This window comes from Strigops habroptila, chromosome Z, assembly GCF_004027225.2.
Source record: "Strigops habroptila isolate Jane chromosome Z, bStrHab1.2.pri, whole genome shotgun sequence".
Classification (NCBI taxonomy): domain Eukaryota; kingdom Metazoa; phylum Chordata; class Aves; order Psittaciformes; family Psittacidae; genus Strigops; species Strigops habroptila.
Window position 1 is genome coordinate 7,903,245 of NC_044302.2, and position 27,648 is coordinate 7,930,892.

General features: G+C 35.7%; 1 protein-coding gene across 4 annotated transcripts in view; it reads right to left on the reverse strand.

Annotated features, from left to right (window-relative positions):
- The window catches only part of WWOX (WW domain containing oxidoreductase), a 521,778-nt gene that overhangs the window by 478,136 nt on the left and 15,994 nt on the right, over window positions 1–27,648 (reverse strand). For all 4 annotated transcript variants that reach the window (XM_030471280.1, XM_030471282.1, XM_030471281.1 and 1 more), the window contains exon 5: window positions 13,375–13,481. In XM_030471280.1, the coding sequence (XP_030327140.1) occupies window positions 13,375–13,481 (107 nt within the window). The remainder of the gene's footprint in view (window positions 1–13,374; window positions 13,482–27,648) is intronic.

Consider the following 27,648-nt stretch of genomic DNA (forward strand, 5'->3'; position numbering starts at 1 on the left):
GAGCAGTTCCTAAAAATTATAAGATGGGATAACCAAGTAAAAATTGAAAGCTCCCTGACCACAAAGGGTATAAATGTCACCCTCGCACAGACAGGGTCACCAACACTTAAATTCTCCTGATGTCCTATTTGGAGGTTGCAGGAAGCATACAGGTCATTCTTCTACACAGTAGACTAGCAATTCTGTGAGAACTTAACACCCAATGAACCATGGGAGAAAACAAGTCCAGACGGAAATTTTCTCTGAACTGCATCCTGTACTTTCTTTCCCACTTACTCTCAAGGCCTCTCTGATATCTAAGAGCATAAAGTACTCCAGCTCTGCCCACTGACTAGATACTTATCCTTTCACAAAGCTCAGTGCTTACAGGAACCTGATTATACTAAGGATCTTTATCCTTTTCTAAACAAATTTCCTTCTAAAATCTCTATGGGAACAGAAGTCATTAGACAAGGAAGGGCAGATACAGTGACGAAGCATGACTTGGTTCACTGGGAAATCAGACTATAGATGATTCTCCAGAAAGCAAGGAAACAAAGTCATCTGTAAGCTTTCTTTTAAAACCAAACAAAAAGTGTTTATTCATCTGCTGAGACCAGATTTGTACCTGCTGCACTTTCCTAGCAGTGTCTATTACAATTATACTCTGATAGCATTTCAAGAATGCTTAAAGCTTGCATCAGCGAGACGCATTTATTTCAGTTCTACCTTGGCAAAATAAGGGATATTAACCTTAAGCTTTTTCTTAGCAATGTAATTGCATCTTCATAAATTGCATTTACCAATACAACTGAGCTGGGTCAGATATGCCTCATCACTCTACCATGTTGTCAAGAATCTGTAGCATAAAACTCAGATGAGTTTTCCTTTGGAGGTGTCTTAATACAGTGTGTTTAGGACCTTTAAGTAGAAATAGCTCTTTGTCATCACAGCCAACAAATATCCAAGGACTAGGTGACCTAAAGATGTTTCAGTTAAAACTGAACTACAGATCACAATATGTCCCCTATAAGAATTAGGGAAAACTGAAAGACCAAGAACTACCCTAAAAATTACATAGTTGTCACCTGTATATTAGTAAGGATTCAGAGGACCTGAAAGAGGGATCTGCAAAGTACAGGCCTAAAGTAAAGACATCCTGATTTATTTTCTTACTCAAAAATAAAATAGCAACAGTTTTGACAAGCATACTTACAAAAATACAAAAGTATTTAGTTATATATTTTATGCTATATTTTCCCTTACATGCTAGGATCGGCTACTCAAGATTTATTTAAGTGGTTCAAGGTTTGTTTTGCACGGCTCCAACAAAAAACAAACTAACAAAAACTACTCCAAACATTCCTTTCGTTACATTAATTCAATACTTCTATTTGATAGGCTAAGTTTATTGCTGAAGTTAAAGCTGTATCTCAATGACCTCAAATAAAATAGGAGAAAGAACAAGTTTAACACACTGCTGCTTCTACAAAATGACATACCAAATATCTTCATTGAGATGAAACTAACAGTGGTTTAGTGTAAAAATCAGAACATTTAGATTGTGGTTTCAATGTAATTTTTCATTATGAGCATCCCCTATCAATAGAGTACTATTAAAGGAAGAAGAGCTGCTGTTTAGAAAACACAAAGGAAGCGTTTACCTGTTCACGTCACGGTTCAGAGTTCTCACATGGCAAGTCACGAGTGAAAATCAAAATTACTTTTAACAGGACAAACTGCATTCAGGATTAATGCACTCTTTCCCCTCCAGCACAATTGGGAAAGCACACATGTGAAATGCTTCCTTCCAAGACATAAACCAGAAAAGAGCTAAATAAGATTTTTTTAAATTACATCACCTCATAATGAACAGGTAGTTATATCTTGTGTGTACTCCCTCAACACAGCTATAATAAATCTCTGTAACACAGTTCTGGATTTAAATAAATAAAGAAAGAAAGACGTGAGGATACAATCATTTTTGAATGTTTGACATTAAATAACACAAATTACGGCAGATATCAGCAGATATCTCAACACTTGCAAATTAAGTGCGGATAAATGGCTGCAGACATATACCTAAAGCCCTGCCCCTTAGAAACAAACTTCATGCATATGGACATTTAGGGTCTGATCCAAAACTCTTCAAGGCAACAGAAAATTAGTATTTTCAGAGGACTTTGGAAACAGACCTTTTGATAAATAAGATAAATATACGTTCTTTTGAATAACAGCACATTGATATACCTTAGGTTTAAAGTCTCTCATTAAAGCACCATATATTTTCAGCACAATGGTATCATGTCTATTTACCCTAATACCTTAACATCTGAGTTAAACAAGCAGAAAATAAACCATCTTATTCATATGAAGATAATGTCTGGGACACACCAAAGGTTTCAATGATTTATTTGTGAAATTACCTAAAGAACCATGACCATTCTGGACCCCACTTGGCACAGTTTCTCCTTGGACAAATGATAAACAATAGTTCTCATCATGCATTGCTGAAATGGAGATTTTCAAAGAACGTGGTGCAATTTCTCACAGCTAGCACTAAATATCACAAAATGAGGTAAAAGATAAAGTAACAGGATACTGAAGGGAAGTCCAGGGGATCATGCAAAGGTCAGTACTCTTCTGTCCCCAACTCACCACCTCCAAAGCTAATTATCAGGATAAAAGGGAACTAAAGGAAGAGAAGAAATTAGAAAAGACAGTAAGCTAAGCAAAAAAATACAATGCTTTGGCTTCATAGTAATAAAAGATTTAGAAATATCATTGAGAAGCAAACAAATTAATAGTATCTTTTGAGCACTCTACCTATCAAGCCTATTTTCTATATGTCTTCTGTATTTCTGTTGAACTCCATCTATGCTATCTTTATGCCATTTATGCTGCTCTGTAGTCATAAGCCAGATAATTATCTTCAGTTTTATAAGCTATTGTGGATCATGAACCAAGTCAGTGCTTCTTTTCATGCACTCACATTAGTCCCTTGTCACTGAAAAAAGCTATAAGTGATCCAGCAACAAGCATCTTTTTTTATCTTTTTCTTTTTTCTTCTTTTTAATGCATAACAATTATGCAGAGTTGTACTACACAGTGCTGGAGTTGCTATTTTCCTACTCTACTGTATTCAGTGTTACAGTAGAACTGATACAGACCTTAACATTTTTGTCTTTGTCAGCAAGTATCCTTTAAACATTATCACACTGTCACATCTCTATAGATACATGCAGTACAGAAGCAGGAAGAAAATAATCTCCCCTACATTTTGTTTCCCATAAACTCAACCAAGAGAAGTTCCTCCTACTGAAGATTCATTTAACATATTGACAGACTGGTTACAAGCCTAAGAAAACAAATCCTAAAAAAACCAGTTCTTCACATTGTAGACTGTGTGACCCATCAAACCAAACTCCGGGATCTGAAAATATTTATAACTCCAAAAGCATGAATGCTGAGGCATCTCTTTGGATTCCTTTTAATTTCTGAGTAATTTTTAGAGTAAAGGCCCATTTCATAATCCTAAGTGACACAGAAATCCAAGAAAAGAACCCAACACATACGAAGTTAGCAACAAGTGTGCATTTTACTTAACGAATAAGACTACATTTTACTATGAAGCATTCAGTTTCTTCAAAGTGCTGAAAGACTTATGACCATTCAAGTATTGCCAGCTAACATACTACTCACAACTAATACTAACAGATACTTCATCCTGTTCACTTCTGATAATGAAATCAACTAATAAAGTTGCCTTTTTACTGTGAAAAATCAATTACATGGAAATCTATGAGATCTTGAACACAAACATTAGGTTTTTGCTTACTTTCTATAAAATTAAGGCAAGGAACCAATTTGAGGACAAAAACGACCCACCGGGTTTCACCACGACTTTCATAAAAAATTATCACAGTACATATTAAATCATTAGTGAGAGGCAATGCTGCCTGTTAGTTTTAAAATGCAGAGAATGAAACTCACTGCAGAAGCAAAAGAGGGCCAATAACATAATTACAAGCCGGTGCCCATGCAGTCTGAGTTAATGCCGTTATTTGACATTGCAAGGCTATGCCTTCTCCCATGAGCCCCGCTGGAGACAAGGTTCACTCTAATTGGTTCCAAAGCACAACCTACCAACCACTGCCTTCCTCCAGCCCAGGAATGGTAATTTCCACACGACTGTAAATAGTGTTTGCAAACAATACAAACACGGTAATAAGAGGCTAGGTGGGTAATTAATGTGGTTACAAAGCAGCTTATTTGCATTTTTATTTAAAACTGCCTTCTTTAAAAAGCAGCTCAGATTCCTTTTTGCAAAAGGAGCTTTGGTTAAGGAATAGAGCAGTAATTACTCTCTTTAGGGGTTCTTTTATACATCCTTTAGGGAATTAGAATGAAAAGATAAGCAGAATTATAAAGGGAATCATGTAAAATATGAAATGCACTATAAACACTTAGTACTGTATTTACCATAAGCTAAGCTTGTCTTCTTCATTAATGGAATATATTACAAGTTTATGTTACAATCTGATTAATTGTGAAGATGGTTTAAAAATATATATATCCAGGCACCTTAATTCCCTCGTTCCTCTCCCAGAACTAACAATCAGAAATCCAGTGACAGCAGAACTCATTTCATGCAGGAATGCATCTACCTGGACTACAGTAAATGAATATTCAATGTCAACAACACTAAACAGTTTTAGAATCTGAGACACAAAGGTTCAGAAAAAAAATCAAATCCAAGTTACATTAGTATATGTAAAGTATCAGTGAAAACCAAACTTCTCTGCACCCTACCAGCTAAATTCAAGTTCAATGTACAAAGGCTACATTTCTTTTAAAGATAGACAGCTAGAGACAGGTTCTTCATAATGTTGAGTAAAAGTATTTCCTAGTGCCACTAAGCCAAAGACTAAGCATGAAGCACGGTTTTAAAGAGGTTATTCTGATTTTTTTTCTGTTTGGGGAGAGTATCTTAATTTTTTTTGTAAAAAAGCTCATATTGCATTTAAAGCTGTATTGTTACAAAGCTTTAGGCATGGCAGGGATTTTGTGATTCATATTTCCAGATTAAGAATAGCAGGACTGTGCTAAAGAAACAAATCACCAAAAAGATCTCCTCAACATTTCCATGTATAACATTCTGCTGATTTAAGGAAAAAAATAAGGAACAATAAAATCCTGTGACTTCTTTCAAAATTACATTTTAGATTCTTTTTTTATATGTGTATCAAATACTGGAAGGTGAATGGAATTATGAGAGCAGAAATAATTTAGTCAACACCTCTCCTAGCTATAAAGCTAATCTGTTGCATCATTCTTTTCCTCCACCAGCATCCAATTTTTCATTATTAGTAGAAATCTTTCTGCTTGCCCTGTCTATGTTTGTAAAGAAGTCCCAATTTATCTCAACATGCTTCATTATATGGGTTCTCCTCATATCTGAGAAAAAGATGAAAGAAAGCAAAGACTTCTGACTTTTACAGAGTAGTTCCTCCATTCATATTAAATTCAGGCTTTTTAAAAATGTTATTTCCTACACTTGTAAAAATTCTATAGTGCTAATCCACTCCAAATTCCCTTCTACCTTGCTGGACATCACTAAACTTTCTCCTCCATGTACTACCTACATTACACCATTAAAAAGCATTCTCTACTTAAAGACATGACAACAACATAAACCAGAAACTTAACAAAATAAAAAGCACTACAAAATATTTATGTCTATTTCCTTAACCCTCATTTATTAAATAAGAACAGAGTTCTGAGGACACTTCGTATTAAATGCTTCACTTGCGAACATTACACTGGAAGTCAATGTGACTGGAGGGTAGTGAGCATAAAGTATCATGAAAAGTACCATCCTCCACAGAGTTCAGAATCAAAAAGCCTTGGGCAGGGACCTAAGCTATTTTTTACATTAATTTTTCCTGTAAATTGGCACATGCACATGAAGAATTTATACTAATGATCTTTGCTTTATGCAACCCAAATTACATATTTCACTCAGTACAGTATAGGAAAGATCAAAAACTGACTCAACACATCTGTGGTCCTTTTCAAGTAAATAAAAGCTAAAATATAACCACCTTTTTAACAAGATTTTTTTTTTCCTTTTAATCCATTTTCACATTTAAATTCACTTTATTTTGAGTCCCAGCTATTAACTGAACCAGAATAAAAAAATTTGAGAACTACATTGAGAAATAAAGCATACATCAAATTAATTAAACATTTTCAATTTAGCCCTGTGCATTGGAGTTATAAACCATACAAAGTCCTAAATGTTTGGAAAATGCCCACCAAATCCTTTAAAGCCTCCTGCTCTCACACTGACTGGCTTTGTATTTCTTAAATGTAATTACTTTGAAATATCTCTGTATTTATTTTGATAATAAAACTCTATCTTTAGTATAGAAACTAGTACAATTAGTGCAGAACTAACTACAGATGAAGATGTAGGTATGAAACAGTTTAGCTGTAGCCAGCACATCAGCTCTCTAACAAAATGTATCAGTATTCAGAAGGATGCCCAATCTTGAAAGTTAGGGGCTTAACACATCTGCTATATAATTCAGACTTTGTTTTACAGTGGTTTCATTACTAACCATAAAAACTGTAACAGTGGAACTGTATAAACAAACTGAACAGTGTTTTTACTGTAAAACATGAATGTAATATAAATATTTGCCTTTCCCTTTTCTCAGCATCTGTAATGAGAGCAAATTCATGCCATATGTTTATAGTGTACAAAAAATAGATCTTAACAACTCATCCATGTAGATGTTGGTTAAATTGTTTAATTTTTTAACTTTAGGGGGGAGGTTTTAAGCAATTTCCTTGCAAATCATTAGAAAGCCTCTTGCTCTTGTCAGTGGCTACATTCCCTGATTCACAGCTGGTTTTAGAAGAACTTGAAGACCACAGATTTCTCACTGATAAGATCAATAGCTCTGACAGGTTGAGACATGACCATGTGGATAGCTACCATTCCAATATACAAGCCTGCAAACTGCAGAAAAACCTGCCACCCGAGAACATCTCAGGAGAGTTCGAAATACAAAAAACCTGCTTTCCAGCTTCTTATACTAACACACTGTATTACATTTAGTTTTCCTTAGTGTTGTGTATGCATGCTACTACTACTGAAAAATTACGACTACTATTATTTACAATTCACTGTCCATCTGTATTTGGAAAATAACTTCACAGCACACATCACTCTCTTAAGGTGTCCCAGCTGAGCAGATTACTCACAGGAAGCTACTAAATTCTGGAACATTACGGCCAAAGTCCAGCCATACTTTCATACTGTTCTCAGTCAGCTGTTTCTAGCACCATCACTGGTTAGGGCTTACAACTATCAAGTCTCCGCTAGCAACATAAGGTCTGATTCCACCACAATTACAGTTAATTAAATAATTCCTTCACTTCATAAAGATCTGGATTATACCCTCAAAAAGAAAACAAGCCTTATGCTCAGCAGTGGAACTCACTTCAACTAAACTCCCTTTAGTTTGAGTGTCTGTGGCTGCAATTGAGACTAGTTGACACAGATTTATTTTTTCTTATTGCATTACCAATTATCTTAATACAAAGACGCTGCATCTGCCTGCGAGGCCTTTTCCCCATAGCAAGGTTTGGATAACTACTTTATCTTGATTCTTCAGCATGGTCACTATTCAGAGCACTGAAGATGAGTGAAGATGAAATAATCATTGTAGGCTTTTATGACTGTGTATTACACTGTGATGGCATGTGAGCCAATAATACATAGTTACAGAACACCATGCTTTGAAACAATACAATTCTTCATTACAAAATAACAACACAATATTTGACATAATATTTTCACAGAAATGTGTGTGCTTTAGCAGTATGATATTCTGAAATACTTTGTATTTTGAGGAGATTACTTTTGAAGAAACTCTTTAATTCTGTGAAACAGATCGTGGCTTCATTCAGTACTTGTTATACCTCCAAAGCCATCTTTTACACATTCTTCAGATTTTTCCATAACTGACAATCTGCCACAAATCATGTCCTCTCTCAATCATTCATGTACGTTAATTCCAAGAACAACATATTTTGCTGGTTCTAATGTAGTTTTACATGGTCTTGGTATGGAAATCCTGTATTAATAGTCTGACTTACAGAAAAAGCTCACAAAATTAACATCCAATAGATAGAGAAATTGTATTTCTGCATCAAGATTAGCATCCATTATCAAGAGACTAAAGAATATTTTACAGAGCTAGTCTGCATTCCACACACATACCAAAAAATTGTAAACTAAGAACACCAGTGGAGACAAAACAGTACATCGGAACGCAGTCCCCCTTCCTCGAGGAGACACACACAGTTGACAAAGGAAAACTGTTGCCCGTGTTCTGTGCAAATGTGGCCAGTTTGCTTCTCATCTTTCTGCGCTTCACAAGATTACAACTGGAATACAAAGACTCACTTATCAGGTTTTAATTTCATTCAGTTACCTAATTAGCAAGAATATAAATCACTCCTTAGGTGGGGAATACTTTAGGGGAAAGGAATACAGCAAGGAGTCATGTTTATTTTGTTGGTTTTCTTTATAGCCATTCTCTCTTCTCTTGTCACATCTCTACCTTGTAAGTTTCTACATATAAAGCAAACCCAAATTTTCTTTTTACAGTTTAATCTAATCTTTGATGTACCTGCAGGCTTAACACTGAGGAATAATTACAAAAGAAACATTATACTTTTTATGAAATATTAAACTTACAATTTATCTTTTAATATCTACTTCAAAGACTATTTGACAGGAATAAATAAATGAGAGCTTCTTGGCAAGAGAAGCTGTGATTTATGAAATATTTTATTCATTCATATTCTTAAGTATTTTCTTGAGAATACCGCTAACATCTGGAGCTACACGGTCTTATCCAAACATTCTGCTCATACTCAATTAGAAAATTATATCAATAATAATGTAAAATAAATTACCTAGCTTCTCTTCCTGGATCATAGATTTCAGTGTTCGTCAGAGCAACTATGTGTACAAACAGCACTGTAGCATTTTTCATTAAGCCTTAAAGTCAATTAAGCTACGACTTGGAACAATCATTCCTCCTTTGGAAAGTATTGATATTTATTCTTGGCTGCTTTCAGTCCTTTTCACTACTCAAGGAGAGATTTATGTTTGACAATTTCTTTCTGATTAAAATGAATCATAACTCTAGAATTCTAATTTCCTCTTTTCCAAGCAAGAAATTATCAGTTTTAAATTGATATTGAACGTCATCTTGCATGAACAACAGTCATTTTCAAGAGATACCAAATGTAAAACTGTACTGATTTCTCTTTTTATCCGCTGCTTCTAAATACTTTCTCTTCCTTTTTCTCTCTGTGTATTTATATAAAACATTAGATTGTACCAATATAATCCACTTTATCTCTCTATAAAAATTATATTTGACAGACTAGCTAGACCAGTCACATTAAAACTTGTCACAACGCTTTACATAAGGCAATTTCCCTTTATCCGCAATATTAGCAAAATTGTGCTGTAGTTTAGAAAGAAAATAACTGGAATACTGCAGGTTGCAAACAAATGTCAGTTATCTAAAGTAATTAGCAAGTTTGTACAGCCAATTCTTACTCAAATGGCTCAAACTCTCTATAAAACGGTTCTTCAGACAAAACTTACTGAAAACAAAGTTTTCCAGATTTGTATCCAAAAGTGAATGAAGATCAGTTTGAATTTTATTTTTAAACATAATGGCGGGGGGGAGAACCAAAACCCACAAAAACACCACCTACCTTATTTTTTCCCATTATTCTCTCTGTTTTCTCTAAATCTTAACAATTCGGTTTTTCCATTTAGCTGTTCCATTTTGTTCTTATAAAATGGTGGCCCCAGAGGAGGGCTACAAGGATGATAAGGGGGCTGGAACACCTCCCGTATGAAGACAGGCTGAGAAAGTTGGGGCTGTTCAGCCTGGAGAAGAGAAGCTGCGTGGAGACCTCAGAGCAACTTCCAGTATCTGAGGGGGGCCTTACAAGGATGCTGGAGAGTGACTCTTCGTCAGGGACTATAGCGATAGGACAAGGGGTGATGGGTTTAAACTTCAACAGGGGAAGTTCAGGTTTGACATAAGGAAGAAGCTCTTTACTGTGAGGGTGGTGAGGCACTGGAATGGGTTGCCCAGAGCAGCTGTGGCTGCCCTATCCCTGGCAGTGTTCAAGGCCAGGTTGGACGGGGCTTGGAGCAACCTGCTCTAGTGGAAGGTGTCCCTGCCCATGGCAGGGGTGTGGAACTAGATGCTCTTAAGGTCCTTTCCAACCCAAACCATTCTATGATTCTATGAAATAGACTCACTAAGGAAAGAAGCTGGATGGTTTTCACAAGTACTCTTAAAGACGCCATACTTCATTTTCAAATGCCGCATTACAGTAGGATTCGTTTGGAGGACTTTTCTGCTTTGTTGTGGTTTGGCAGTGGTGGTTGGGGTTTGTTTTTTTAAGAATTACATTTTTTTCTGCATATATTTCAGGCTTTACTTAATACAGACCATCAATTAGACAATTGTATCAAAATCTGAAATAATAACAGTTGTTTTTAATTAGTCTTCTTGCAAAATAAGCAGAAATCGCTTTTGCATCTGACAACAAAAAGAAGGAAAAAAGAACATTTAAACCTTGAGTACTAAGGTATAAGTACTCAAGGGGGAGTACTTTCTCCCACAGAAAAGCCAGTACAGGATACACATTGCTTTTGGTAATATACATGCTATTATAGGACTGCCAATTTTATTTCCAGCACAGTACATTTATGACATGTAAACACACTAGAATACTATCAGCCAAAGATTTTTTTCTTTTTTTTTTTTTTTTGTTATAAAAGTACAGTTCACACAAATTAGAAGAAAACAGGGTTTGGATATTCAGTTGAAGGGTAGGAACGTGTTTACCAAATTTCCACCCCTGGAGGAAGACAGTATTTATAGCTTGGTTTAGAGACTTAATCTCAAAAAGTTACAAGAAAACATATAACAAGTAGGAGCACTATTGTGGCCAAAAAACCTACTCGAATAGCATAAACATGAGGCTTTGTAAGACTACATCGTACACAGCTGTATTTTTTAAAAAATTGGTTCAATATTGGAAGGTAAACCCATTTCCTTACAATAATTTTCCTTTTCCTAGGGAAAAAGGAGACAAAATACTGTGGATGCTTTAAAGCTCTTTATAGTAGGATAGTTGCAGCTACATGTTGAGAATTCAGCTGAACCATGTGCAGAGGTTGTTGACATTTTTCTTAAACTCTTTCATTTTAGGAAAGAATTTTCAATTAACAACTTCCTGCTCTGTAGTTACACCTATAAGCTAAAAATTAATATTTTACATCAATATTTTAACATTAGTATCAATCAATCAAATTAATCTTTGTCTCTTTGTTTTCAGAAACTGACTTTGGGGCAGGTTTTTGTGTTTGTTTTCCTCAAGATTGCTTACAATTTGATGTAAATTTTAAGCATCTTGTAATTCATCAACTAATTCTCTCCTGGTTACACACTCCAAGTAATTAAAGTTCAGTAATAACTTATTCTTTCTGCTCCAGCACCTGCATTTCATTTGTTTATTTTCCCAGAGTCATAAATCTGAGGGACTGTCAAAGTGCCATAATATTAGTGCAATAATCAAAGTTAATTAGTCCCTCTCAATAAACAACAACAAAGCCATTACAAAGATGCATTGAAGGTTTTCCAGCTACTCAGTTTACAGATGAGATTCTTTTCTGAACAATTAGAGTCTGAAAACTGTTAGTAAATACATGTAGTGTTTCTGAAGTAATTTGACCTTCAGTGATCTTCATTCAATTAACAATTCATTAACTTTTGGCAAGATAATATAGGTATTAAGACAAGTACTCCTGAACTCCTACTGCCTTCTAAGTGCTCAGACATATGCTTAGAATTAAAGAGGTAACGGATTTTTTTTCAAATAAAAGGTACTCAGTACCAGCCTTATTTTAGTTACATTAAAAACATACTATACAGCCATATTTAGCTGGACTGCGACTACTAAATTCGAAAGACAGAATGTCACCAGATATCACACGGAGAGATGAACTTTAAGCAACACACACCATGCTTGCCCCTGTTGGAATTCTCTTTGAATTCCAAACTATTGGGAAAAAAAAAAATAAAAATAAAGCTTTTATGTGAAGTATTGAAGGGGAAAGGAAGATATTTTTCCCTCCCACTCCTTTACCGTAAATCATTAATAGCACCTAGGCAAGAGAAGGAGGCCTAAATCAAAGACTTTCTTGAAGAAACTTGTGGTTACAAAAATTAGCAATATTATAAGCATCACTTCTTTGGCAATACTTACTTGTAAATAAATGCTGTTTGTTTTGTACTAATAAATATTATAATTATCTGTAGACTACTTATGTGTAAATTTTAATACTACTGAGTGCTCTCCCATGTCATCCAGGAACAGCTGAAGTATTTTCAGAGCTTGGGAAATAAAGCTAAAATACTCATCACTAATTTTAGCAAGAAAGAAATAAAATTCTGAGAATCTGATCCTTCAGTTTATTATCCAAGTTAAGTGTATAGGACTGTGTCAACAGATTATCTCCTGGAAGTCAACAGTCATAGCAAGCTCAGACAAAAGTAGCCTGCAATCCTTACCAGCAAGTAAATGATTGTGGGAGGAATAAATCAAGAGCACTGAATAAATTTTAAAAGGGCATTAGAAGATTCTCCCCCCTCAAAAAAGGAGGTGAAGTTAGGAGCCAATGAAACAACAGAATAGACAGTATTGAAGAGTCAGTATTTGCATGACAAATTGAAAGAAAAATGAAAGACAGGAAGAAGAAATGGGAAGGGAAAAAAACAACATTGAAGCAGACTGCACAGCAGTAGTGCTGTTGGGCCTGATAGTCTAGCAAAGGAGAGGAACATTTTTGATTTTGAAAACTGTAAGAAGGATCCTCTGAAATCTCCCATAGTATGAAAACTATGGGCAAATAGTGGTTGTCTTTGATATCTGACTGTGTACATTCTCCTCCAGTTAGTTATACAAGTTGATTCTGGAAATATCCTGTCCTATGAACTATGAACCATGCCTCAGTGGTTATTTCTAACATTTCCACCCTTACAAAGCATCTGTATGTAGCATGGATAACAACACGTCAAGCCTTGCAGTCCAATACAGCCATACAAAATGAAAAATCTTTATCACTAATATACCACTGACTGAACAGGCTACTACAAAATAAGAAAAATGCCTCCTTCCTTAGATTCTTAAATGGCAATGTAATATCTCTTTCACTGCACAAAAGACTTCATGTCTTAGAAAACAGCTTAGTGTTGGACACTATATACATTCACTTACCCATTCCATGAGAATGCGTTGTACAGCATCATTGCCTCTTGACATATTTCTGCAGGCCAGGATAACATATGCCCCGTGCAGTGCGAGAGACTTCGCAGTTTCAAAACCTATGATAAAATATTTTCCTAGTCAGAAATACATCTCGGTAACAAAACATAGCTATAAAATTACCTGAAAAGGTAAGCCATGCCCTTAAGCACACTAACGCTACCTGCAGTCTGACTACCCGTTTGACCGTCACCTGGACCAGCTTTTAAGAGCACATATGGGAAAGGTAGACGCCTCAATTGGAGGAGGTCTTTGGGACAACAGTTGTATATATTTTGTGCAATAGACTTGGGATCTTCAAAAAGCAGACTCAATTCCTCTGCGTTGGTGACTTCAGCTGTTAGAAGAGCAGGATTATACTTACTCCTTACCTGACTATGAAGAATGAGCCATACGATGAGATTGAAGAACTATTATGCCTAGCAACATCACACTGACAGTGATAGAGTATTCCAAAACTGAGCTCTGGGCTTTTTAGATGCACAGTTAGCCTTTGAGTCATCAATCTGAGGACCACCCGTAGCATGAGGACCACCCAATGGGATGTGTAAGGGAGTAAGAATCAAAATCACGTGGAGATTACTACTACTTTTTCTGATCCGAACCCCACCCCATCCACAGAACACTGCGGTGCAAAAGTGGGGACCAGAGAAGTTAAAGACCAGGTATTAAACCACACACAGGAGGGGGTTGTCATGCTCATTCTTAGAAAATGAGATTCTACCTAAGGAGATCTGTAATCCGCATGTATGTTTTATCCACACACTTCAAAATCCTTGCTAAACTTTTCCTTAAATTATCTGTGTAAAATCAGCTTGTTTTCTGTCTCATCACAAACTGATATATGGAGAACAATTTTTTCACAATTGTTCTCATTATGAATAATCAATCAGATACCATGTAGCTTCAATATATCTGTTATGGTATCATGGGGCTAAACGGGTCACTGAATGTACCATATGATACAGAGAAAAAATGATGCATGAAAAATTCCCTTTTGCATAACTCACTGATATGACTTAATCTGCAAGCACATTCTTTCCAAATCTGAAACAAGTGGACAGACAGTTCACACTTCACTGCAATTAAAGTGCAGGATGAATCTATATCCCCGGGTTTTTTTCCTTTCATCCATAGAACAAAGTTTCACAGTGAATTTCTAAGCGACTGTACACAACCTTTTTATACAATACTGTTAATAATTGTTCTGCATTTGGGCACTTCATTTCTCCTTCCTAAAAGGAGACTTCAGACTTCAGATTAATTTCAGTTTTTTAATTTGGGACTGTACTGCAATTTAATGAGATCAGTTCAAATTATGAAACTGTCCACCAAGAGGTGCAGCACTTTCCACCTTGACATCATCTGCAAGCTTTGTGAGCATACTCTGTTTCACTGTCCAATTCATTAATGAAAAGCTGCACAGAAGTTAGTCCAAAGTAAACTTAATTTAATTGGAAAAAATCTGTGAGAATTTACACCAGGAAATGATGAGTTCTTGGAAGTGCAGAATGCCCATAAAGCGTAGAGCACTGAGCCAGAAACTGGGTTTCTTCAGGGTGAGCTACTACATAGTTGTGATGTATTCAATAGTATCACTGGGTGCCAATCTCCATGGAGAACTGTAACGACGACAGAAATTTCCATCTAGCTGAAAGAGGCATAACACAGCTTAATGAGTTCCAATTAGACAAGCTTAAACTAGAAAATGAAGAATCAAACTGAAATGCCCAGCAACCTGAGTACATGCAGAAGTGAAAGAAAGGAGGTATATGATTTAGCTTTCTGACACTGAAAGCATGTTCATGTTTTCTTTTAAAATTTATTTACCAAAAAGCCTATTAACATGGGCTGTCTCACTTCCAAAACATCCTGGAGCAACAAAATACAGTTACAGCACAAGACATAACTTACATTATAGAAACAACAGACACCAAGACGAATTTATACCATTTTCTGCAATTACATACTTACAGTATTTAAGTCCAAGCAATTTCCTTGTATCTCTTTTAAAGCTATTCATTGTACCAAGCAACTTTAATTACCTGGGTAATTCATTGCGTGTACATGAATTCAGCTACAGCACATGCAAAGATTTCCCATTTCTCATTCCACTTTAAGCATATTTAACTAAAATTTTTCATGTAACTAATGTAAGACACATTGTACCACAGTACTATTAGCTAGCTGTATGCTTCCTGTTCTGCACAAAAAAATACACTTATTTTGACCAGCTTGCCATGCTATTAACAACCAGTTGAAATGCCTGGGATTACAGTTTTTCTACTATTATACAAAGATCTAGAGCTGATGGCCAGTTTAATTAGCTAAACGTGATGATGTTTTGCTAACTCCACCCCATGTCACACTGTGAAAAACAATAAATACCATGCCATTCTGTTACAACTATTAACTTGATTCTCATTATAAACTAAACTGAGAAAGATTCAAATTTAACCAAGTTACATGCTGTAAATTTAGTTACTTTTAATACCACCTTGATTTTTCCCTGCAAACTTGGAGATCAGTGTTAAAACACTGCTCTTTAGGATGTACTCGCTCTTTTCTGATCTACCAAAGGATGAGTCTTCACCCTTACGCAGATATGTTCTAGATCTTTCAATGAAATTATGTGCTTAAAAAGAAAACTCTTTTCAGAGGATTTTTAAGCAGCAGTCCATCCTTCCGTTCAAAATACTGCCACAGGTCAAGCACTGATGTGTCTCCCCATCAGACATATTTTAAACTACAAACTTATGCGTGAACAATCACACACTGTATTCAGGACAGCCAGATTTATGAAAAAAAAAAAAAAAAAAAAAAAAAATCCAGGTACCCCAAACCACATAAAGATTCCAATTCCATGACTGAATTACTAGCTATGGGTAGGGATTGTACATAATTATTTCTACTCGATCTTTCTATCATTTTGTGTGGAGCATAATTTATAAGGCATCTTTTGCCTCAGACTGTTCCAGATGAACTATACCAAGCAGTAACACAATGCCTTCTTCACAGAGCTCAGAGGTTGAAGTATGATACACCTACCAACTTGCTAGCTCACGGGACTGCAGCATTTTTATGTATGTCCTTATAATAAATCTTTATGGACCTGAAAATCCTCATTAAGCAGCACAATTAAAAGACCTTTACAGTTTAAGAAACAACTATGCAGGAGCTTTGAAGAATGCAGCTTCTAACTGAAACACCTGAAGCAGGAATTTGGAAGCACCTCAGTATTCAAGTCTTGTTACAGCTTCAGCTCTGTTTCTTCTGCAAAAATTAATGCTTCTTTCCTCCCCCAGTGTCACATCGCTTAAAGAAGTTGGGAAAAGATTCTAGAAAGGTGGTAAGTTTTAACATATTCACTGTGTTAAACTAAGTTTGCCAACATTTGTTCTTCAGCAAAATGAAGCCATGTTTTCAATACATAGTAAATTATAAAACCTCAGCCTAACACAGGGATTGAGTATTTAAAAGTACAAAACTACTTAAATGCTGTAAAGAAAAACCTTGCCCATCTATAAAAACTAGACTGAATCAAAATCCACACTGAATATGGTTTCATACACCAAAGTTAAACCACAAATATCATAAACACCCAAACAACACTAAAACTGTTAAGGAGCCAGAGCAACCTTAATTCTACCCACAAAAGCAACTCTGTGGACATCAAAAGAAGAAGATTTCTTTAAAACTTCATTTATTCTGAGTCTGCAGTCACCAATGTGCTCTTACAGAGACACAGCCCCTTCACAATGAAGGAACATTAACAGCAATGATCCTAGTTTCTTTTCCAGGAAACAATCACATCCTCCAGTGGTGAATGTTCCCTGAACCTGCAATAGTGCCAGGCTATTGCAGCTGTAGAGCTATTTAACACACGTAAAACAGCACAGGCTACTGACAACAAGAACTTCTGCCACTCACATTCTGCCCAGCCACAACCGCTGGCAAAGGGCCTATACAGACAAAGGAAACTGTGTCCAGCCCCAATGTATTATTGTTCTGTGCTTCACTTGTCAGATTTCAAAGTAAGGAGCTCAAAAATAGATGCAAAACTTGAGTATCTTCTTATAGAAAAATCACACATTGTATACTAGTTGTTTTGTTTTGCTTTTAAAATAGGAACAACTGCATTAGAAAAACAGCATGAGATAATATACTCGAACATCAAGAACATCCAATTACAAGAAGATAGATACTCCCCCCAAATGTGGCAGCACAACACTTAAATAACGCACACTTTAGAAAAGCAATCATAGTGTATTTAAATACTGTATACAATATAATTTGAAAAAACTAATACAGTTTTTGAAAACTAAAATAAATCTCAACTGATTGCCCTGGAAATCTTGAGAGACAAGACTGTCCACTCTTGCTTTAGCTGAATGAGCTCTAATCTGACACTCAAAAGTGAAAATCCTGTTTAAGCATAAGGGATACATGAGGATAAGCATGACGGCATAGCTCTCTACAGCAGCAGCTAACCTAAAAGACTGGTAGCAGAACTAACAAGAGAGCTATAAGCATATGGGATTTGCTACAGACATTTAAAACCCTCCAGCCCTTTACTTCCAGCATGATTTTCATACAGACTCAGGAATTAGCACTCAATTTCATTTTTCATCTTCTGTGATGATTGCTCAGCTCAATATTCTCACATTCTTGTCTATCTACAGTCGACTACTGTCACTGAATTTTGGGACAGATTTTCAGCTAACGGTCTCAATTAACAAGCAGTTAGCATTGCTCAATTAATGCCAACTACATTGTGTCAACACATGCCAGACGAGTACATGGCTCTTTGAAACGGTGCAACCTCCCCTATAAAACAAAAGGATTCACCGAATGGAAAAGTAATTCAGCAATTTCTTGTTTAAATAAAGTAGCATACAGCTATGTATCATTGGGGGACATTTTGTAAAGAATTTGCATCAAGCATTTACATGTTTTAAAACATTCCTTTATTTCAAACATAGGAAAGTGTGAATACACAAGAAGAAATTCAAAAATATTTCAGACAATAGCAGGTTTGCTTCATCTTCTCTACCTTCTCCCAAACACTCCAGGATACCTTGGATCTGTCATTGACAACACATTTGAAACAGTGATGTATCTTTCAGCTCAGTCCTCAATGTAAAAGCCTACAGGGTTTCTTTACATTTAGGTTTTTTTACATTTTGTTTCTTCAAAGTAATTTCTTTCTTTCTCTCCGCTGATAAAAGAGCTCTGGAGGCCTTGAGATTCTAAAACATCTTCAGATGTGCTTGAGGAATGATTTAAAGCTGTCATGAGTCCAGCCTTCCTTGAGCCCTATGTCACAGTTTGAATGTAAACTAAAACAGAGTCCCAAAGAAAACCTTCCTTTCCACTACAGTAAGCACAGCAAGATCAGGTAAGTGAACAAAACTGTCCTGTGGAATTGGAAGTGAAACATATTGGCCCGCTTGTGTTATGCATTTCTGGCCTTTCATACACAACATAATATGACTAGTGTGTATTAATTTCACAGCTGTGTGTAGGCTTTTCTTTTACCCCCCTCTACACTGTTCTCAAACTTCCATGTTGCTTTCTGAATTGCTGCAAACATCTATTGGGTTCTTAGACAGATGCCCCACTTGCATAGTGAAGTGAGTTAATTTTCAGACTAGATCTGGGTTAGGGTTTGGGTTTCGTTTTTTTTTTTTAAATATTTATATTTTCTTTCATTATAAAATGGGTAAGAGACTTGTGCAAAATCATTCTTTGATAAACTAGTAGTTGGAAGACCCATTTATTTTCCATGTACGGTATTATGATATTGCAAGTAAAAATCCAACTTCTAATGAATAGGAAGTTTTTTATCTGTATAATTTGGTTCTTCTTGGGAAGGATCAATAATTTTATATAACCTTCATAAAGTAAAAGCGAGTTTAATTAATTCTGAAATCCAGATAATATGAAACCTTAATTAAAACATTTTTGACACTAAATATAAATGAAAAAATCCTTTCTGGCCTCTTTAACTCAAGGGCAATATAGGCAGTAGTTCAGGAGTTCTCATTTAAACTCTGATAGTGTATAAAACATACATGTAAGAGAACTCCTTCCTCCAGGCAGAAGTGATATAAAAGAGTGTAAAAAGAAGGATGCTACTTTTTCTTGGAGTTTTGGTCTCCTTGTCTGAGTTCTTTCCAGAAAAAAACCAAACTTCTCAGACACTTCCTCTTGAACTAAGCATAGGCCAATATGCAGCAGTTCAATTTTACTTTGGATTAAGATCTTTGGGAGAAGAGAAATATTCTCACTATTTGTTCAGTGTGTTTCTATAACACACGTGCAATGCCTTACCTAGAAAAACTATGGCATGCACAGAACCAGCATAGCCCTTGGCAGTTTTAAGCCAGCAAACAACAGAGGCCAGTATGTATGCATCTTTTTAAACCCTTAACATTCTGATAACAAGTTTTAGTCAACCATCAGAAAGTTCATCTGCAACATCTGGTCATCACCCAAATCTCACTTTTTTTTGTTTTCTTTTTAATGCAGAAGTAATAAGTATCACAAAAATATTTTTCCAGGTACAAAATGTTATTGCCTTCAAACACCCTTTACTTTGAAAACAAAACTGTACATTTTTCCTGCATCGAGAGTAAACCTGAGTTTTATCTAAAAAAGGAAGAAAATAAAAACCACTGTGACACAATACACAATACTCTTTTTGTAAAATGCCACATGTGATCTGCATGAAATGTAATTTATATCCAGTTTTACTACAGAGGAGAGCCGTGAAAAGGTTAAACACTCAAGAACTTGCAACAAATTATATTTATAATCCAAAATAGACTCTCATTCCAAGTGCTGCATCTCAGCAAACAGATTAGGTGGGTTTTGATTTTGGGGACCCAAGAGAACTACATATAAATGGAAGAGACTTTTCTCCTGAACATCACTAGATTTATTCCAGCTTGGAAGAACTAACCATCAGTGACAATGAATCAGATCTTATTCAACACTTCCTCAGAAAATGAGTAAAGCAGATTCAAACGTGCTAAAGTGATGAAGAATTCGGAGTTACGTAAGCTTCTTTTCAGGTTGAAATACTGCAATGATTATGTGTGATTCAGGGAAGAATCTTCTGCAACAAAGACCCTTGTTTCCTGTGTTGGTGGTTTAAGGGTACAGCATCCAACAGATCTTTCACAGAGTGATAGCAACCACATGCAAAATATCACATCATTGACAAATTCATACCTTCCAGAGCCCCAAAAGAACAATGCATTCTGTATCAGGACTGCTTGGCCACAAGCACCCCACTTCAAGATGGATATTTAAGATAAAATCTTTGAGACGTGTCATTCAAGTTGCTCCAAATGCATGTTTACAAGCAAATAAAGCACCAAGATATTTTTAAAAGCTTAAGTTTAAAATGAGCGATTTGCAGGAAATCCTAATGCTGCCTTTGTTTCCGTGTGTTTGCAGGCACATGGTAATGGCACATACTGATATTTTTAATTGAAAAGTTTGATGTTATAGGACAGATACATCCTGCCTTTCCCTTTGTGTGTAAATTGGACAAGAGTGTTTTTCTTGGAGCCAGGAACCAGAGAAAAAGCCAACCAAAACAAAACAGGATGACTAATGCACTGGTTCTGTTTTCCATCTAACCAACTTTAAAAATCTGCACTCATTACACATTACACTTCTTTGCAATATACTGTCTGGGCAAAGCAAAGTTATTCTTAACAATAAGTGCATTGCCATTGTCACTGACAAACTCCAACTATTTTGTTCCATCTGAAGGGAGCACAACACTAAACAAATATGAATAAACATCCTTAAACTGATGGGATTATAAACATCTGTGACTTCTTGTTCCTCTAAAAAAATTTAAAGTGCATCACTGGGGGCAAAGAAAGCTGAATTCCTAAGTGAAGACACTGCAAGCAAGCAAACATATAAAAAACAGTGACTATGTGTAGGCACATACATTACAAATATGCTGTGACTCGTTGCAGTCAGATCTGGTATCTACTTTAGTTGTACGGTCCAAGATGCCCACCAGCTCACTTTAAAATGCAACTACACAATACACAAACAAAGCTTGGACTCCAGTTCTTTCTGCTCAGTTGAAACCTAATACTGATAATTCTCTCAGCTATCCAAAGGCACAATGCAGCAGCAGATTCAAACCCACATTTCCTATCCTTTTTGTTGCACAGGTGTTACCATCCAATATAAATATTTCAGTAACAGCCAAGGGTTCCAGTCTGGAATAAACGCTATTGTGAGATACGACATATTGAATACAGAGCCAAGCTACTTATGTCCCATGAGAAGACCTTGGTTTAGTTGTGTAAAGACAATTCCCACCAACCATTACATATCTGCCCCTAAAATACATGGAAATGACTACCCTGAAAAACTGTGGTTTTAAATAAGGTAGATGGACATTCTGCTTGGTGCCTGAATAGATGAACAGTGGCCAGAGATTAAAGTGGAGGGAAGAGAAGGAGAATCGGAGACGAGAAATGAATTTTCAGTGAAATCCCAGTTTTGTCTTTCATACCTACTGCTTGCATTGGATGTACATCATGACCAAAACTCCCAGTCAAAAAGGATTCAGCCATGCAGCTTCTATTACAACTAATCTCAAAGCTCTGTTTAACCAATATATGCTCCTTCAAAAGAAGGAAAGAAAAAGTCTCAGCCTTCATGTTTCATCTTGCCTTTAAGCATCTATCAAATAAGAGGATCATGCTCCTGCCAAATCCCAAACAAATTTTTCCTGAATATTTTTTTAAATAAGTCCAGTGGGCATTATCAGAGTGACATTTTAGCAATACTAAAATCCTTTGCAGAAATTAACACTACTAGTCATATCTTAGCATGAAATCTGCAACTGAAGTTTACTCTGAACTTTTTATTCTCAGTGTTTCTTCAAGCATAGAATAAATGCATGTTTTCTTTTGATTGTCTTAAAAAATGACAGTGTGGCTTCTTGCAAGCAAGTCAGCCAGTTTTCCTAACACAAAGCAATTTCTGTAGTTAAAAATATATATCAGAATTTAGCATTTGGCTTTATACTTTAAGGAGAATTTATTAGAGTTTATTTTTCTGTTTGTGTATAATTTTTTTCCTTTGTAACAGATAACACATCATGGGGGAAGATAGGCATCTGAATATGAAGCAATTTGGCACACAGCTTCACATTTTTTAAATAAAAATAACTTTTCCACCTAAAAGTGCATCTACATGTATTTTTACCAAGTCAAACAAAAAGAGCTAGATACATTTTAAAAGAAACCTGAGCTAGCAACTAGGTCTTAAAATGAGCAGAACCCTTTTTAGTGTGACTCATATTCCTAATTTTAGTAAACCCCCCTAAATCACTCTATTCAGAATCGCATATTCTTAAATTCATAAGGGATAACATAACTATAGTCTAACAAAATGTTTTAATACACTACTTCTATTTTTATTCAAAATAAACACTTCCAAAATAAACATTTAACTGAAATCTAGAGTAGCAGAAAACAATAAATCTGCCCACAATGTAAGTCAACATCAAACCAGCATCTCAATGAAAGCTAGATCACATCTCAGTAGCCAAATTCTACATGACATTTAGGGCACACTATATCCCAGTAAGTAATCATTCCTGAATGTTTAGTCACTATGGGACAACTAACTTTGTTGTTGTTGTTGCTTGCTTGTCTAAATAAAGCCAGTCTATTTATAAGTACCATTACTTGAATACATTATTCAGGAAATAAGTAACATTTTTGTGCATGCAACTGTAGCTTCACCGCTATTTTACAGCAAAGCTGAGGCAAGCTGATGAGAAGCAGTGCAACAAAACTTAAAACAGTCACACACACACAAAAACTCATTAAGGGTTTACCTAACATCAGTATAGTACCAAAAGCCAACAATAGAGAGATTTGAGTTTCTAGCAAATCCATATACTCTTGAAGGGCTTGTGTTCTGGAGAAGTGCCAACGGTTAAGAACATGCATAACTGGGTTTATAAGAAGTCTGATCACATATTCCATATCAACTAGGTATCAAAAGCTGTTTTGAGAGGCATATATTTTTTTTTCACCTAATCCTCAAAACTTTGGGGCTACCCCTCTTCCCCATTGTTGCTATTTTTAAGACACCTTCTTAGACAAGCTTACTCAAGTGACCAGCAAAAATGCCAGATAATTTAAAATTTAACTGTCTCCCACAGGCTTTCCCTCCCTGCCCCGCAATGAGATATTTAAAAAGAAAAAAAGAGTTCCAAGTTCAGAGAAACGGGGTTGGCAAACTCTCCTTCTCTAAAGCTACTCTTTGTTTCAGCAATAGCTTTAGGCAACACAACAGCTTTTCCTACCAAAGCAAAAATGGAGGAAAAAAAAGACAGAAGTTGTCTAGTTTCTTTTCAAGTATACTTCTATTCTTCTGTAAGCCAACAGTATCATAGGTTTCTGTACTGCTGAGCTGAGCCCTAATTAAACATAACAAAAAAATTAGTTGCATGTTTTGGATCTCCTTTTGGCAAGTACAACAGTGCAATGTTAATAAAAGAAGTAAATTTAATAAAGAGGAATCCTTCATCCACAGCAGAATAATTAAAAGACATACTGTGCTGTCAGCTAACATGCTAGATCCTCCAAGCTTTAATCTGTAAGTTATTTCATCAGAAATTCTCAGTGTTATGTAAAGATATTGAGGAAGTACAAGATAAACTGGACCAATTTTTTTCTTAAAACAAACTTGATATTTATTTATATCAGTTATACAAACAGTGAAAGATTTTAAAACATATATTAGACACTTTACAGATAAATAATAAAACAAGGTTCTGTCCTAAACAGCTCACAATTTAGGTTACAGAAGAAGATACCTTAAAGAACCAAACACAGACAGCTTGGTCCGGTTCTAAAGAGCTCACAGTTTGCGTCATGGGAGAAAGGAATAGAGGAACAGACCGAAAAGTCATACAATGCTACTTGATTTCTGGCAGTCACCACCCACCTCTGTCTTTGGGGAACATGAGATAAGACAATTCTGTTTAGTTAAGCAGCAAAGGAAGATTTTAATATAAGAGTCATTTCAGGATCCTGTGAAAAGCACTGGATACAGGGAAGACGCAGTTCATTGTTGTTTCTAGTCCAAGAAAGTAAAAACAGTAGATAACAGACAGCCAGCAAAGGGCAAGATAACAAGACGTGACAGTCTGAGAATTTATACAGTCCTCGGTTACCTCAAATTCTAGACTTTTCTGGATTAGATGGTATTCAGGATGGGTACCAACCTCCTAAGGTTCAAAACTGGCAAACCTTTTGGGCGTACTTTAAACTACGAAGGAAAGAGGGAGATGGGAAGCTGTTATGTAACTCAAATGATCCATCATGTGGTTCCGACATACAAAGTAAGGCAGGAGATGGAGTTCTGAAACAAAAGATGAAGAATAAGAACAGTATTAACAAAAACTGTCTATACAAAAAAGCAAGAAGAGTGGAAAACAAGCAAGAATTAGAATTAAATTATAACGTAAGGCCATGAGCGGGGGGGGAGGAAAAAAAGGAGAAAAAAGAAAATCAAAGACCTCTTTGCTACACTTTCAAGAAGGGCACAAAAACTTATCGTGCATCTTCTCACACCACAACTTGTGTATATTTTTTTAGATGATATTTAAGGTCTACCTGCTGGGATACCAGCAACCCACCCAAGAGCTCAGTGACAACAATCTTTTAAAGGAAACCACCAGTTACAGCTACACGTTTTATACCAATTTTTTGCAGCATCCAAGAAGTTAGACCTTGCCAGTTTGGGAAAGAGGATGTTAAATCCAAAAATGAATACACCTACAAAACTTTACATCTGCAAAACAGGAAAAACTGCCAGGTGAACAAGCATACTAAATGCTTTCCAAAACCTACTGAGTTTGTGATGATATTGTATTAATCTTGAGTCACAATTTGCAACATTACTAAATTAGCTAAAATTAAATTAGCTAAAAGCATTACTTCTACTGATAGTCAGAATCTGGTGTTGAATAGCCCACTCACAAGCACATAGAAATCAGGCTGTACAGCTCCTGATCTCCTATTCAGTCTGCCTTGTCTGTGACAAGTTCCTCAGTTAAAGATCAAATCTTAGTTTGTGTGTATAAAGTCTAGTAAGTGTTATTAATTCATCAAATTACATCATAAACCATTATGAAGCCTATCTCTGCCTTACATTTTAGATACATAAATTTTCGTATTGCATGAGACAAATGTTTAAATACCAGATAAAAAGAACAGATTCAGGAAGTCTAGGTCTCTATTCCTGTGACCACAGATCAGATGCAGAAACAGATACAGCAATAGACCTTTCTCACAGATCACAATCTTCAGTCACTCAGGACGCCAAAAGTGTGCTGCCAAGCAGGTCATGAACATTTTTATGTACTCATTGCCTACCTAGGCAGAAAATAGTCCAAATTTACTTTCAGAGTTAAAAATGCTTCCAAAAGAATAAGATTTATACCCCAGCAACTGCTTGCAGCTGGACACAAACCCAAATAAATAAAGCACTTTTTGGAAAAGTTTTCTTTACACATTTCTAAATTGCCATATTTTCTGCTCTTAATATATCTTAATTACTCCTGCTGAAGAATTAGAACAGCTTTCAGGGGAGTATACTTTTTATCCTGCAACAGAACAATCCATCTCCCACTTGAAACTGGAATATGGACATAATCTGTTAACTTAGGTCAGTTACTACAACCATATGTTGCTCTGTAAGTAAAATAAGGCTAACCACAAATTTCTCAAAATCTTAAGTAGCATAGTTAATGTCTGTAACATGCAAAAGTATAGAATTGAGAAATGCTGCTCATGCCTGCCAATGGCAAAATAACAACATAACCAGAATGCTTCATAGTTCCTAGATCTTTCAATACACAATATAATATCGCTTTCTTCAATTTGGTTGCATTAGAGAAGAATTAGAGATCCTCTTCACAAGCTTTTAAAGAAAAGGTCAATTTTTGTACAAAGACATTCTGACTAAACATCATAAGAGGAAAATGCTCCACAAGTTTTATGAACTTGAATTTAGATATCAAAAATAAAGGAAAGCCAATAGAGAATGTGCTGATAAAGCTGCTTGTATAAAGAATAAATAATGAGGCAACAAACATACGTTCTACAAGGATAACATAACCTGGAAAAATAAAAAGTTTCTGAGCAACACTCACTTTTTCTGAGCCTCAAGTCACAGTGCAAGCAAAAGATTTAAATAAACACACCCAACACTGAACTGTGGCAATTCCTTGTTCACGGATATTATTACCCTCAAGAAAGTATGATAACAGCCAGAAAACCTACTTCACTAGTTTTTTTAGCATAAAGGAGACACTTAACTAAGAATAGAAACTTAGAAACAGCGACAAGGGTAACTATACTTAAGGAGAGGAAATGTAACGTGTATTACTACACAACCATTGGGATCTGAAGACAGCCAGTTTGTAGGAAGCTTTCTGAAGCAACAGATAAAAGTACTAAAAGCCACCATGTAGAACTACAGCAAGAAATCAAAAGCAGCTAGATGTTACAGGAACAGAAAAACTGAGGTTGTATCGCTGAATAGGAGGCTACAAAGATCTTGTGTATTAAAAAGAAAAGCCTATAGAAGAAAAGGAAGAAGAAGAAACAAATCTTTCACTGGCAGAAGAAAAACTAAAACAACAGTGTGGTCAATAATAGAGCTAAGAACTGCAGATATCATTAATTAAAAGAAAAAAAACAAATCACGTAAGACAAAACTACTTTGGCTTTTGATGCTATTCCCTTGAGAATTATTAAAAGAATGTGGTATTTTATGTGTTTATTTTCTTAACTGTCTTTTAAAAAGGTTTGCATATCAAACTTTCGGATGAATATAAGAGATCGATTTTTTCTCACAGTACTATTCCTATTCTATAATACAGGCAAAATTCTGGCCTCACTAATTCTGAAGACAGTAGCAAGACTCCTGTTAATCAGGACAGGATTCTGATCTTTATCTTTCCAAGTTCTTACCTACCTCCTTTCACTTCCTTCTTGACAGAGATTTACTGTTCAGACTTGAGTATCAAAACCTTATAAATCCCTGACAGAATCATGCATGGAGAGTTTAAAAGGGATACAAGATACTGAAATCATTTCTTCTTGTGACCCTACTGCTTAGCATGGGTACAGTTGCTATAAATTTTTTTGCTGGTAAGCC